This window comes from Aedes albopictus, chromosome 2, assembly GCF_035046485.1.
Source record: "Aedes albopictus strain Foshan chromosome 2, AalbF5, whole genome shotgun sequence".
Classification (NCBI taxonomy): Eukaryota; Metazoa; Arthropoda; class Insecta; order Diptera; family Culicidae; genus Aedes; species Aedes albopictus.
Genome location: NC_085137.1, coordinates 475,972,281 through 475,985,376, shown reverse-complemented (window position 1 = coordinate 475,985,376; position 13,096 = coordinate 475,972,281). Strand labels below are relative to the sequence as shown.

The window sequence follows — 13,096 nt, the reverse complement described above, 5'->3', positions numbered from 1 at the left end:
TACCCTGAAACGTCTTCGAAGACATCATATCAATCCATCAAACCGAATTAAGAAAATTTGTTTCCATATTTCCATCCAAAAGTTGGGTGAAAAACAAACATGAAAAACACTTTCAGATAAAAGCTGAGCAAAATTTCATTTGAATAGAAAAAAGTTAATAAATAAAAAAGAAAATCGGGTTTAGTACGGTTCCTTTGAATTCCACTAAGAATTTGCATCCTTTGACAGATACGTATTTCGACCTCAACTGTAAGATCGCCTTCAGTGTCTTGTACTTGACTCGACTGAAGAGATCCATCGCATTCTACACGTCTTATACATGTTAGGTAAAAAGAATAGGTAACTTAATCTAGGTAGTTTTTTTTTCTTTTTTTTTTCGAGCATGCAAAAATTTATATCTATATTAACCTCCACCATAGAATAGGTAAAAATTTCCCTCCAGCACAGGATAGGTAAACAAAGTTCATGTATCACAGGTACATTATGAGACGCACGCCATACGAGAGTGTTTAGGGGGTAACAATTTGAAAAGCCACGAACTTCCATTGCCTTGATCCTTATTCAGCAGCGTGTTAGGTACCTGTTTGTATATCTCTAGACTCTCAGCAACGTCCAATTTCCAAGGTGAAGTTCCTCCTCTCCTCTTCTTGGCGTAACGTCATCACTGGGACAAAGCCTGCTTCTCAGCTTAGTGTTCTATGAGCACTTCCACAGTTATTAACTGAGAGCTTCCTCTGCCAATGACCATTTTGCATGTGTATATCGTGTGGCAGGCACGAAGATACTCTATGCCCAAGGAAGTCAAGGAAATTTCCTTCACGAAAAGATCCTGGACCGACCGGGAATCGAACCCGTCACCCTCAGCATGGTCATGCTGAATACCCGTGCGTTTACCGCCTCGGCTATATGGGCCCTACAAGGTGAAGTTACATTTCGCAAAATTTGAACATTCTCTGTAGTTACAGGGTGGCCCTCCTCAAAGACATGTTCAGCAACTTTCGACCTGAAATCGTATTCCAAGCCTCTACTCACTGTCCTCTGCGCCTTTCCTACCTCCGCCATATGTTCCCTGAATCTAACCTCCAAAGACCGTTTTGTTTGACCAACGTAGACGTAGAAAAAAGTTGCATATACGCGATTTGTGCGTTGTGCTAGAAATCTTTACTATGAAGACTTTCCGAGGATGCTTTTTGATAATTTATTGAAAATTCTAGGCTTATTCTTTAATGGGTTCTTCAGAAAAATATCTTAAATATTGCCTATAAGAAAGTTTTTCATGATTTTTTGTTGTTGAATTGACAGACAACTTCTTTATACGTTTGAACAGAGTTCCTCCGAAAGTTTTCGTTTCAGAAGTTCTCTATTCACTTTTTCTTATTTGATAGCGGGGAATATGTTAACTACTACGCTGAATATGTACAGTACAGAGCCTGTAGATCACATTGTTGGCACTGATGGCTAAGGAGCTCTTACTTCTCTTACTTCATCGATAATGGAAGATCCTTATCAGCACATCTAGAGTCTACTCAATGAAAAATTTTCTAAATATTTTGATAAAAAAAACTTCTTAAAACAGTTATAGGGGGACTGTTTGAACAATACCGGAAAGATTGGTTGCAGAAGGAATTTTGCGTTCTAGAAAAATACAGGAAAATAAAAGATTTGTGAAAGTTTTATGCTAATTCTTTGCTTAGATTGTAAAAATAATCAGGGAATTTGCTGCTATAATTTTATGGGGTACACATTATAATTCGGTTGTAAACCACTCCCGTATCACACGGAAACGAACCCGGAATTTCCCTCCTTTCTTGGTGCCCAGTGAACTGGGAACCCTTATGCGCTCTGGCCCCTTTTCATGCCATCTGATGTGAACACCAACTTTGGCTGTATTTCCCGTTGTTGCCACCGACTCGTACAGCTGTACAGCTTGATCTGAACCTTGTACCTATCAGCAGGCTGAAGCAAGACAGGACAAAAAAATGCCAGGAAGAAATCCTGCACACTTTTATTCTGCTCACAGAGGGAATTTCTCCGGTTGGGAAAACCACAAAATTGGAAAACCGATTTCCACCGATAGGGGGCGTGTGACGACGCAACGGCGCAGCAGCGTGGGCACGAAGCAGGAAATGGAGAAGAATTTGCGGTCCTGGCAAACGGAAAAGGAAGGACACTGCTGCTATATGCTTTCTGCTGCCTGCTGCTACTGCTGCTGCTATCGGTCAAAGGGCATCAGTAGAGACATATTTCCCTGTCTCTTGAGTTGATTCGAAATCGAAAAATGGAGAATGCTCGAACCGGTCGGTGTCCGAATATAAGTCAGAGTGGGTTTCCGGTGTGTGGGAATGGGCATAGTGCAAATTATGAAATGAATTTTGGAGAATTACATGGATGACTGAGCTCCCTGCTGAGGACACTTCAGAGCGAGAACATTTTCATGATTATTGCTGAGCGGAAGTAATCCCAGATTGTGGGCAATAATGAACACATGACTGATGGAGAGTCAACATTGCTAGACACTACTGAGGAGGTGGTAATGATAGCACAATGTAATCCTGGTGTTTGTGGTTTTCCCTTTGGTTCGGTCGTTGATTATCAAGGTGGAGTACCGGAATGATGAACGTTAGAGGCTTTTCTGCGAACGCAGGTTGAGGGAAGGAGGACTTTATCACTTCTAATGAGTTTTGAATCTGCTTTCTCATGTTCATTTCATGAGAAATTGTTTTTCCAACGGATTTAGTAACGAGAACAGATTAGAAAAACTTATAACAACAACACTGTGGCCAACAGATCAACAACTTTGTTGTTTGCGAACATCTGGGAGTTCCAAGGAAAGGCTTAATCTACTTAAATGGTTACCACGTGGATTGCAGGGCATAATGTACTCTAAAGAAAACTAATAAAAGACTGCGAAAACCATATTAAATGTTTATCGACGTATCGTCAAATGTTTTCGTTCGTTCGAGTTGTTTCTGTTTTATTTCATAGTGTTCATTTCATTACATTTTTTTCAAGGCGCAAGTTTAATTCTGGTGGTAACTGACAACCTATCAGTTATTGAAAACAGAAAGAAACATGTTTCTCTATTTTTCGACGTTTCGAAGCAATATTGAAAGCAAATCAATCAATTTCGGTGGAATACATTGTGAATTATACTTACAAAAATCTTACCCCTTCAATGTATCGATCGTCGTCTCGAAACCTGTGAAACGACGAAAAGTCAGCAAGTTCCATTCAGTATTTATCTAGCATTCTCTGCACAAAAATGGCATAGTTCTGATTGAAATCATAAATATACAATGCACCGCCTGTATGTAGCAGCACCTGCCCGCCCGCCCATAATCTAATCGATGATATAAATCCGATACCCATGTAATACAACATCGATAACAGTTACCTATTTGACAACGCCATTCCATTATTGCCAAGCCAACAATATCCCCCGACAACAATGTACCTACAAAAATGTCTCTACCCGCGCGCCACCCCCAATAAAGTAGTGGTTTGATTCCGGCATCGAATTTCTGTCACCATATCATAAATCCCCTGCTGCTCTATGTCTGTTGCGCTGCTGGTTGGCTGACTGGCTTCTGCTGTTACAATTTGCTATGGCAACACAGCATCCGACTACCGTTAGCCAGCCAGCCAGCTAACCATTCTCGATATCGAAGTCGAACCAACTGCTGCTGCTGCTGCGACACTACGCGATACCTTCGATCGATACCCGATTCCAGCACCGGAGCAAATGAATGGGAGATTTCTAATCAATAACTATGATTAAACATAAATAAAAATCCCACAGCGGAACGAATCGACGCCGTGTCGTCAGATTTTTTATTCCTTTGACTTTTGCTACGACTGGGTGTTCCCAGTGGTTCGTATTGCTGGTTTTATCTCAGTTCACTATGGATCAGGAATCGAATTTCCAATCAATTTTGTTCTATGCATAGCCAGCATCTGGGAAATCGAACAGCTACCGGAGAAGTGGAAGGATGATCATCTTCTGTCGTCGAGCACCTAAAACTAATGAACTTATGGGAAGTTATCAAACCGGCTTCATCGATGGTTGCTTCCAGAAGCTCTGGAAGGCTTCTCCCAGAAGCTCTGGAAGGCTTCTCCCAGAAGCTCTGGAAGGCTTCTCCCAGAAGCTCTGGAAGGCTTCTCCCAGAAGCTCTGGAAGGCTTCTCCCAGAAGCTCTGGAAGGCTTCTCCCAGAAGCTCTGGAAGGCTTCTCCCAGAAGCTCTGGAAGGCTTCTCCCAGAAGCTCTGGAAGGCTTCTCCCAGAAGCTCTGGAAGGCTTCTCCCAGAAGCTCTGGAAGGCTTCTCCCAGAAGCTCTGGAAGGCTTCTCCCAGAAGCTCTGGAAGGCTTCTCCCAGAAGCTCTGGAAGGCTTCTCCCAGAAGCTCTGGAAGGCTTCTCCCAGAAGCTCTGGAAGGCTTCTCCCAGAAGCTCTGGAAGGCTTCTCCCAGAAGCTCTGGAAGGCTTCTCCCAGAAGCTCTGGAAGGCTTCTCCCAGAAGCTCTGGAAGGCTTCTCCCAGAAGCTCTGGAAGGCTTCTCCCAGAAGCTCTGGAAGGCTTCTCCCAGAAGCTCTGGAAGGCTTCTCCCAGAAGCTCTGGAAGGCTTCTCCCAGAAGCTCTGGAAGGCTTCTCCCAGAAGCTCTGGAAGGCTTCTCCCAGAAGCTCTGGAAGGCTTCTCCCAGAAGTTCTGGAAGGCTTCTCCCAGAAGCTCTGAAAGGCTTCTCCCAGAAGCTCTGAAAGGCTTCTCCCAGAAGCTCTGGAAGGCTTCTCCCAGAAGCTCTGGAAGGCTTCTCCCAGAAGCTCTGGAAGGCTTCTCCCAGAAGCTCTGGAAGGCTTCTCCCAGAAGCTCTGGAAGGCTTCTCCCAGAAGCTCTGGAAGGCTTCTCCCAGAAGCTCTGGAAGGCTTCTCCCAGAAGCTCTGGAAGGCTTCTCCCAGAAGCTCTGGAAGGCTTCTCCCAGAAGCTCTGGAAGGCTTCTCCCAGAAGCTCTGGAAGGCTTCTCCCAGAAGCTCTGGAAGGCTTCTCCCAGAAGCTCTGGAAGGCTTCTCCCAGAAGCTCTGGAAGGCTTCTCCCAGAAGCTCTGGAAGGCTTCTCCCAGAAGCTCTGGAAGGCTTCTCCCAGAAGCTCTGGAAGGCTTCCCCAGAAGCTCTGGAAGGCTTCTCCCAGAAGCTCTGGAAGGCTTCTTCCAGAAGCTCTGGAAGGCTTCTCCCAGAAGCTCTGGAAGGCTTCTCCCAGAAGCTCTGGAAGGCTTCTCCCAGAAGCTCTGGAAGGCTTCTCCCAGAAGCTCTGGAAGGCTTCTCCCAGAAGCTCTGGAAGGCTTCTCCCAGAAGTTCTGGAAGGCTTCTCCCAGAAGCTCTGGAAGGCTTCTCCCAGAAGCTCTGGAAGGCTTCTCCCAGAAGCTCTGGAAGGCTTCTCCCAGAAGCTCTGGAAGGCTTCTCCCAGAAGCTCTGGAAGGCTTCTCCCAGAAGCTCTGGAAGGCTTCTCCCAGAAGCTCTGGAAGGCTTCTCCCAGAAGCTCTGGAAGGCTTCTCCCAGAAGCTCTGGAAGGCTTCTCCCAGAAGCTCTGGAAGGCTTCTCCCAGAAGCTCTGGAAGGCTTCTTCCAGAAGCCCTGGAAGGCTTCTCCTAGAAGCCCTGGAAGGCTTTTCCCAGAAGCTCTGGAAAGCTTCTCCCAGAAGCTCTGGAAGGCTTCTCCCAGAAGCTCTGGAAGGCTTCTCCCAGAAGCTCTGGAAGGCTTCTCCCAGAAGCTCTGGAAGGCTTCTCCCAGAAGCTCTGGAAGGCTTCTCCCAGAAGCTCTGGAAGGCTTCTCCCAGAAGCTCTGGAAGGCTTCTCCCAGAAGCTCTGGAAGGCTTCTCCCAGAAGCTCTGGAAGGCTTCTCCCAGAAGCTCTGGAAGGCTTCTCCCAGAAGCTCTGGAAGGCTTCTCCCAGAAGCTCTGGAAGGCTTCTCCCAGAAGCTCTGGAAGGCTTCTCCCAGAAGCTCTGGAAAGCTTCTCCCAGAAGCTCTGGAAAACTTCTCCCAGAAGCTCTGGAAGGCTTCTCCCGCGGCAGCTTTGGAAGGCTTCTCCCAGAAGCTCTGGAAGGCTTCTCCCAGAAGCTCTGGAAAGCTTCTCCCAGAAGCTCTGGAAATCTTCTCCCAGAAGCTCTGGAAGGCTTCTCCCGCGGCAGCTCTGGAAGGCTTCTCCCGCGACTATGCTAATAAGATGCTCTAATGCCGATTGAAACCTGATAAGCAATGATAAGGAAACATCAGCCAGATGTTTACCAATCAAGCTGTGTTTAGCTTCTGGAGAAAGCAAAAAATCTAAAAGTTATCAAACCGGCTTCATCGATGGTTGGATGCTCATAAAGGTTTGGCCCAGAATCTCTGGAAAGCTTCGCCCAGAAGCTCTGGAAGGCTTCTCCCGCGGAAGCTCTGGAAGGCTTCTCCCGCGGAAGCTCTGGAAGGCTTCTCCCGCGGAAGCTCTGGAAGGCTTCTCCCGCGGAAGCTCTGGAAGGCTTCTCCCGCGGAAGCTCTGGAAGGCTTCTCCCGCGGAAGCTCTGGAAGGCTTCTCCCGCGGAAGCTCTGGAAGGCTTCTCCCGCGGAAGCTCTGGAAGGCTTCTCCCGCGGAAGCTCTGGAAGGCTTCTCCCGCGGAAGCTCTGGAAGGCTTCTCCCGCGGAAGCTCTGGAAGGCTTCTCCCGCGGAAGCTCTGGAAGGCTTCTCCCGCGGAAGCTCTGGAAGGCTTCCCCCAGAAACTCTGGGAGGCTTCTCCCAGAAGCTCTGGAAAGCTTCTCCCAGAAGCTCTGGAAGGTGTGTGTCAGAACGGCCTGAACTAAAGTAATAAACTCAAAATCTCTTAAATCTTAGAGAACTGAATCACTCTTTTCGAAATGTACATTTATCGTTTTTGATCGATTTTTCTATTAAGTCACAAAATTCTAACATCTGACTCATAGTACCCTACTGAGCACCGGAACAAGACGACTTACTTATTTTTGTGTGTGTCTTTGTCGGAAATGTTGCTCCCCCTACACCCAATCATCGTTGGTTGTTGTTAGGTACACACTTCGTATTTATGGAAACGTGATTTATATCACATCATGTAACCAAGCGCAATCTCTCATCCGGAGAACCGGTCGACGTCGTCGTCGTTTGTTGGTGGCGGCACTTGGCTTTCGATACTCACGGTCACGACCAATCCGGCACGTTCCCAGTTACTTACTTCGGATGTGTATATTTTTTGTCATTTGTTCCGCTTTTCCCCCCGCTTTTCTTGCAGGTGATGGACGACCGCTGGGAGAGTGAAGTGATCGAGTACGGTGCCATCAATATCACTGGCTTCCGGATCGTCGATACCAGTCGAAAGTACGTGAAGGAATTTCTGGACGGCTGGAAGCGGCTGGATCCGCAGACCTCGCAGGGCGCCGGCAAGGAACTCATTTCCGCCCAGGCTGCCCTGATGTACGATGCGGTCTACGTGCTGGTCGAGGCGTTCTCGAAAATCGTTCGCAAAAAGCCGGATCAATTTCGGGCGTACACCATGCGCACCAGCCGGGGCCAGTTCAATGTGCCCCCGAACGGGACCCGGCCGATTGATTGCAACGCGTCCGGACGGGGGGTGCAACCGTGGGAGCACGGCGATAAAATTTCCCGGTATCTGCGAAAGGTAAGTCGCTTTTGTGGTGGCGTGTTTGTCGTGACGGCGTGGGGGTGTTCGTGACGATAGATGTTAGATTCGATGGAACCAGACTTTCTTTTTTAGTTGGTTAGTTACCCGGCAAATGACATTCTTTATTGTCAAATATTTTGAAAACTAATAAAAACGGCTCAGAAATAAAAGAGATTTGATAATCAACAATGTAGGATTGGAGAGACGAACCAGCAAAGGGCTGAAAGTCTCTTAAATAAAGACAAATCAATCAATCCATGTAGGGTTGAGATTTAAATCAAATGTATATTTCTATCTCAACTGCTTTTCTCATCATCAACTGTCAACCTTCCATCCTTTTTACGAGAAAAAAGGGATTCCTAAACATCCCCACGAATCACGGCGCCTCGCACGAAACATTATCAGATTTATGACAGCCAGTCTAGTGCACTCTCGATACGGATGAAATAGAGAGTGTCTGGCGCTTCGCTGTCCGGTGCCATTGCACTGCCGAGATATGTTATTTACACCACACAGGTGCTGCTGCGAAACATAACTTTTATCTCACCCTCCCCCACCCCCACATTTGCTGTTCCATTTTATATCTGATGTTCTCTTCGTGTTTCACGCTTCACGGACGGCTCTCTTTTGCAGGTGGAAATTTCCGGCCTTACGGGAGACATAAGATTTAATGAAGATGGCAAACGCCAGAACTACACGCTGCATGTAGTCGAGATGACGGTGAACAGCGCGATGGTGAAGGTGGCCGAGTGGTCCGACGAGAACGGCCTGACGCCGGTGGTGGCCAAGTACACCCGGCTGAAAACGGACATGAACTACGAGCGGAACAAGACCTACATCGTAACGACCATCATCGAGGAGCCGTACGTTATGCTGCGGCAGCCCGAGCCGGGCGAAACGCTGGACGGGAACGATCGCTTCGAGGGCTACTGCAAGGATCTGGCTGATTTAGTGGCGAAAAAACTTGGCATCAACTGTACGTAATACTGCATGCTACTGTTCCTCTCCTTCCTTTCCCTTCAGGTTTCCTCTGTAGTCTAGGAGTTGGGTAGACCGGCTGGGTATGATGCAACCAGGGATGCCAAATGTATCAATTTATCTATAAACAAAAAAAAATCGAAGAAAGTACGAAGATATGTACATAGCACACCTCAAACATTCATATAAGAAATTCTGCTAGGAATACCTTCGAAGACATCTCTGAGAATTCCTTCAAGAATTCTTCCAAATATACCTTAAAAATTAGCTTCAAAGTTTTCTATAGATAACACCAGAAGTTAAGGAGAAACATCAGAGAACACAAATATGGCTGCCACAATGGCCGACTTGGACCCCTACTCACGTTTTCAAGAGCACCAATCTTGAAAGTTCGTAAACAAATGCACCCAATTTGGAAAAGCTGCCTCTTTTTGCAAGTGAGCAAAGCCAGGATAAACAAGTGCGGCTTGGTTCGATGCTTCGTTCGTCCGATTTGTGCCTCTAAAGTTTGTATGTAATGTTGTAATGGGATTTCTTGATGTTTCAACTTAATCCAGGAATTCTTTTCAGAAAGTGTTCAACAGAAAGTCCTTCGGGAACATCTTCCATAGATTGCATCAGTAGGGGAAGGGGTGGTAAAATGAGCATATTAAGCTTTTACTTGATTTTTTCCACTATTCAATTGTAAAACATAAAATAAACGGCAGATAATCATTATGCCATCATACATTAATACAAATATTAATAAGTTTTAGTCAGATTCATTGCAAAACACGTATTTTTTCGTGTTTCAGAACACGAGTTAATTATCGACTGTTCTATAGAATGCGGGTAAAATGAGCAAGGGGCGGTGGTAAAATGAGCATATGGAGGTGGTAATATGAACACCTTGGAAAATAAAAACCGACTTCATGTAATTTTCAACAATATTGTTAAATAAAAAGATTGTAAACTAATCTATTATTAACATCATCAGCTCTTCATAACAAATATCACAGCTGTTATTTTTATTCTTCAAATATCCACATTTATTTCATAACAAACAAAACAAGTTTGAAAAACGTAAAACGAGCACATACAGGGGATGGCCAAAATGTTTGGGATAGGCAACTTTTTTTCTCCCACAAAAAAATTCAACATGCTGTAACTTTTCATGGAGTGCATAAAAAAATCTCAAATTTTGACTGTTTGTCAACCTATTATATGTATATATCATTGGTACAAATTTGGGCTCGATTGATTAATCTTTCGCAAAGTTAGAACCGTTCGGGTAAAACACTATTTTTCAGACAACTCATTTTTGAGCTGTCATATCTCGGAAACCAGTGAACCGAATTGAATGAATTTTTAAACGTTTATCAACAATATATTGATACTTAATACGACTTTATAAAATGTAATATTTTCTCAGGGCGAATTAAGTTAAACCGGGTTGAAATTTTTACCCATATAGAGGAAAATAAGTCAAATTTACAATACCACACAAAAATTATTAAATGTGTTCTTCCTTCAATCTAAATAAGCTCTAATATATCTGATTAGAGATAATTTGAGAACAGAAGTGAAAAATCTTTGGATATCAACACTAAAATTTATTGAGTTTGATGTGAAAAAAATACATTTTTTCGAGAAAAATCCAAAAAGTGTCAATCCATGATAACTTTTTTCAACGTTTAAAAAGTACCTATGTTTTAATAGTTTGTGAAGCATTTACGTATTGTTAGTGTACGTTCAAAATTTCATTTAATTCGGTTCACTGGTTTCCAAGATATGACAGCTCAAAAATGAGTTGTCTGAAAAATAGTGTTTTACCCGAACGATTCTAACTTTGCGAAAGATTAATCAATCGAGCCCAAATTTGTACCAATGATGCACATATAATAGGTTGACAAACAGTTAAAATTTGAGATTTTTTGATGCGCTTTATGAAAAGTTATAGCATGTTGAACTTTTTTGTGAGAGAAAAAAAAGGTGCCTATCCCAAACATTTTGGCCATCCCCTGTATACAGTGTTTGCACATTCAGTGCAAAAATAAAAACTTCAAAATTAGAGACCCATTTCTGGGCAATACAAGTATTCAGTTGCAGAATCGGCATCCGAGATCGTCTTCGTTCGTACCGCATTCTGTGTGGAACCACATCAAGCTAATCATATTTTAATATTAGTAAAATGAAAATTAAATAATAAAAAGCTATATTTACCGTATTGACTCCAGTTTCATCCGCATTAAAAATGCGATTCGGGGGGTAATGCTTGGCGTCTAAAGTTTTCTGCAGCAGGTCGTAGAAGTTATTCACAGAGGGTTTGTTGAACCCTCTAGCTCGAGCGATGGATGTTGCTTCCGGCTTTCGGAATGATACGGTTGGATTTCGCCTGAGAAATCCTTGAAGCCAGTACCTGCCAGCCATTTGGCGTTTGTGGCTGAAGTCGTGAGGTATCTTGTTCTTCTCCGCCAGGTCATAGGCAAGTTTGCGAGCATCTTTCATGTTGACCCCATAGAATCTGGTCTCCAAATCAAGAAGATGCTGAACCAGTTCGCTCTCTTGTTCTGGCGAGAACACCGTTTTCTTCGAGCCAAGTCCTCTTTTCTTACCCGGAGAAGCAACCTACCTGGCGAGAGTGGCCCTGGGAATATTGTGTGTAATTGCAGCATGACGGACAGATACTCCGCGATCAACGGCACGCTTTGCCGCGGCCATCTGCTCATCTGTCCAGGTTTGCCGCTCCGCTTTCCTCTCATAAATCCGTCCCATCTGAAAGTAGGTACGAAAAGGAACTGAATCTTGCTCATTTTACCATCACATTCGGGTGCTCATTTTACCACCACATTCGGGTGCTCATTTTACCCGCAAAGGGGTTTCAGTTTAAAACGTCTTACTATAACGCGGAAAACGATACTAAATACTTACTTTCGATGTTAACAGCTGAGTATCAAGTTAACTTATTGTCCTGTAGCGTTTGATTCGATAAATTGAACGTTTACATCACAAAAATCGCTAAATAATGCAAGCCGAAAATTAGATCACAGACAAGCAACTGCACGGGCGGTTTGTTTTTGTTTATTATTTATGTTATTCGAAGGCTCAATGCAACATAGGGGTGCTCAAAAAGGTTTTTATGAGTAAAATAATGGGTGGCCTAAAGATTATAATATTTTATTTGACCAAATACCGTAATTTAAGCACCTGCTCATTTTACCACCCCTGCTCATTTTACCACCTCTTCCCCTAGTTCCTTCCTAGATTCTTTCAGGAATCCGTACGAGAATTCTTTCAGGAAATCATTCACGAGTTCCCTCAGAAATGCTCTCTGCGATTTAATTATTATTTTTTTTATCTGTATTAACGAGATTTTTTGATCCTACACACTTATTTCAGAGTCACTTGTTCGGCAGTTCTATTTTCGGTAAAAGTTCTGATTACCGAAGTTCAGCAAAGTTTACCGAAGTTCGGCTATTTTTTACCGAACGTTCGGTAAACATTACCGATGATTCAGTAGAGTTTACCGAACGTTCGGTAATTTTTTGACGAACTTCGGTAATATGTTGCTGAACATTCGGTAATCAGAACTTTTACCGAAAATAGAACAGCTGAATACGGTACTTTATTTTAAGTGTGTAGGCTAGTTCATCTCGGGTACCACGCTTTACTTCTCTTTCGAAGGAAGAACTCACATTTTGCGAGTTTGTCGCGAGTGGCATTCGATCCCAGGTCCTCGGCGTGATAGTCAAGTGTTCTAACCATCACACCAGGTCCGCTCCACTCTCTGCGATTTAATCAGGCGTGACAGACTAACTTAGACTTGTGCACCGCCGCGCCACGCCGCCGCACAAACAATCTGTAAAATTTCATGTATAATTATTCTCTAGCAGATTACCATGAGCTTATCCAATATCGGATCGTATTTTGGAAATAATACTATGAGGAGAATATCAATAAAAAAAATTCAATCACTAAAGTTATGCCCTTGTCAAAAGTTATGATATAAAAATTGTAAGCAGTATGTTCTAACAATTTGAAGTCTGGTCATCGGAATTTTGGTCTGACTTTTTTTTTCTTTTTATTGTTTTAGACAAACTCTGGAGAAGACACTTTCTTATTATGAACTTCTGGAGAAATTCAAATGGAACTTCAGGGTGTACATTCAAATTCCGAACACTTAGAACTTTTTTTTTTCATTTTTCTTTAATTTTCATTAATTATTCATCATTCACATCTCTCCAGAAGTTTCTTCAGAGATTCTTCCAGAAGGATGCGTTCTGAAGATCTTTCAGGAATTCCTACAGGAGTTTCTTTAGAGACTAGTCCAGGAGTTTTCTTAGAAAGTTCTCCTGAAGTTCTTTCAGAAATTCCTCTAGAATTCCAAGAAGAAATTCATCAAGGATTCCTACAGGAATTCCATCTAGCATCCATTCTGGAATTTCTTCAAGTGAACGTCCATAAATTACGTCATGTAAAAATCGA

The 13,096-nt window shown here is 43.7% G+C and overlaps 1 protein-coding gene across 2 annotated transcripts in view; it reads left to right on the top strand.

The window, feature by feature from the left end:
- LOC109622846 (glutamate receptor 1) overlaps positions 1 to 13,096 on the top strand; it is a 634,036-nt gene that overhangs the window by 562,369 nt on the left and 58,571 nt on the right. For both annotated transcript variants that reach the window (XM_062854092.1, XM_062854091.1), the window contains exons 5-6: positions 7,265 to 7,651; positions 8,288 to 8,630. In XM_062854092.1, coding sequence (XP_062710076.1) covers positions 7,265 to 7,651; positions 8,288 to 8,630 — 730 coding nt within the window. The remainder of the gene's footprint in view (positions 1 to 7,264; positions 7,652 to 8,287; positions 8,631 to 13,096) is intronic.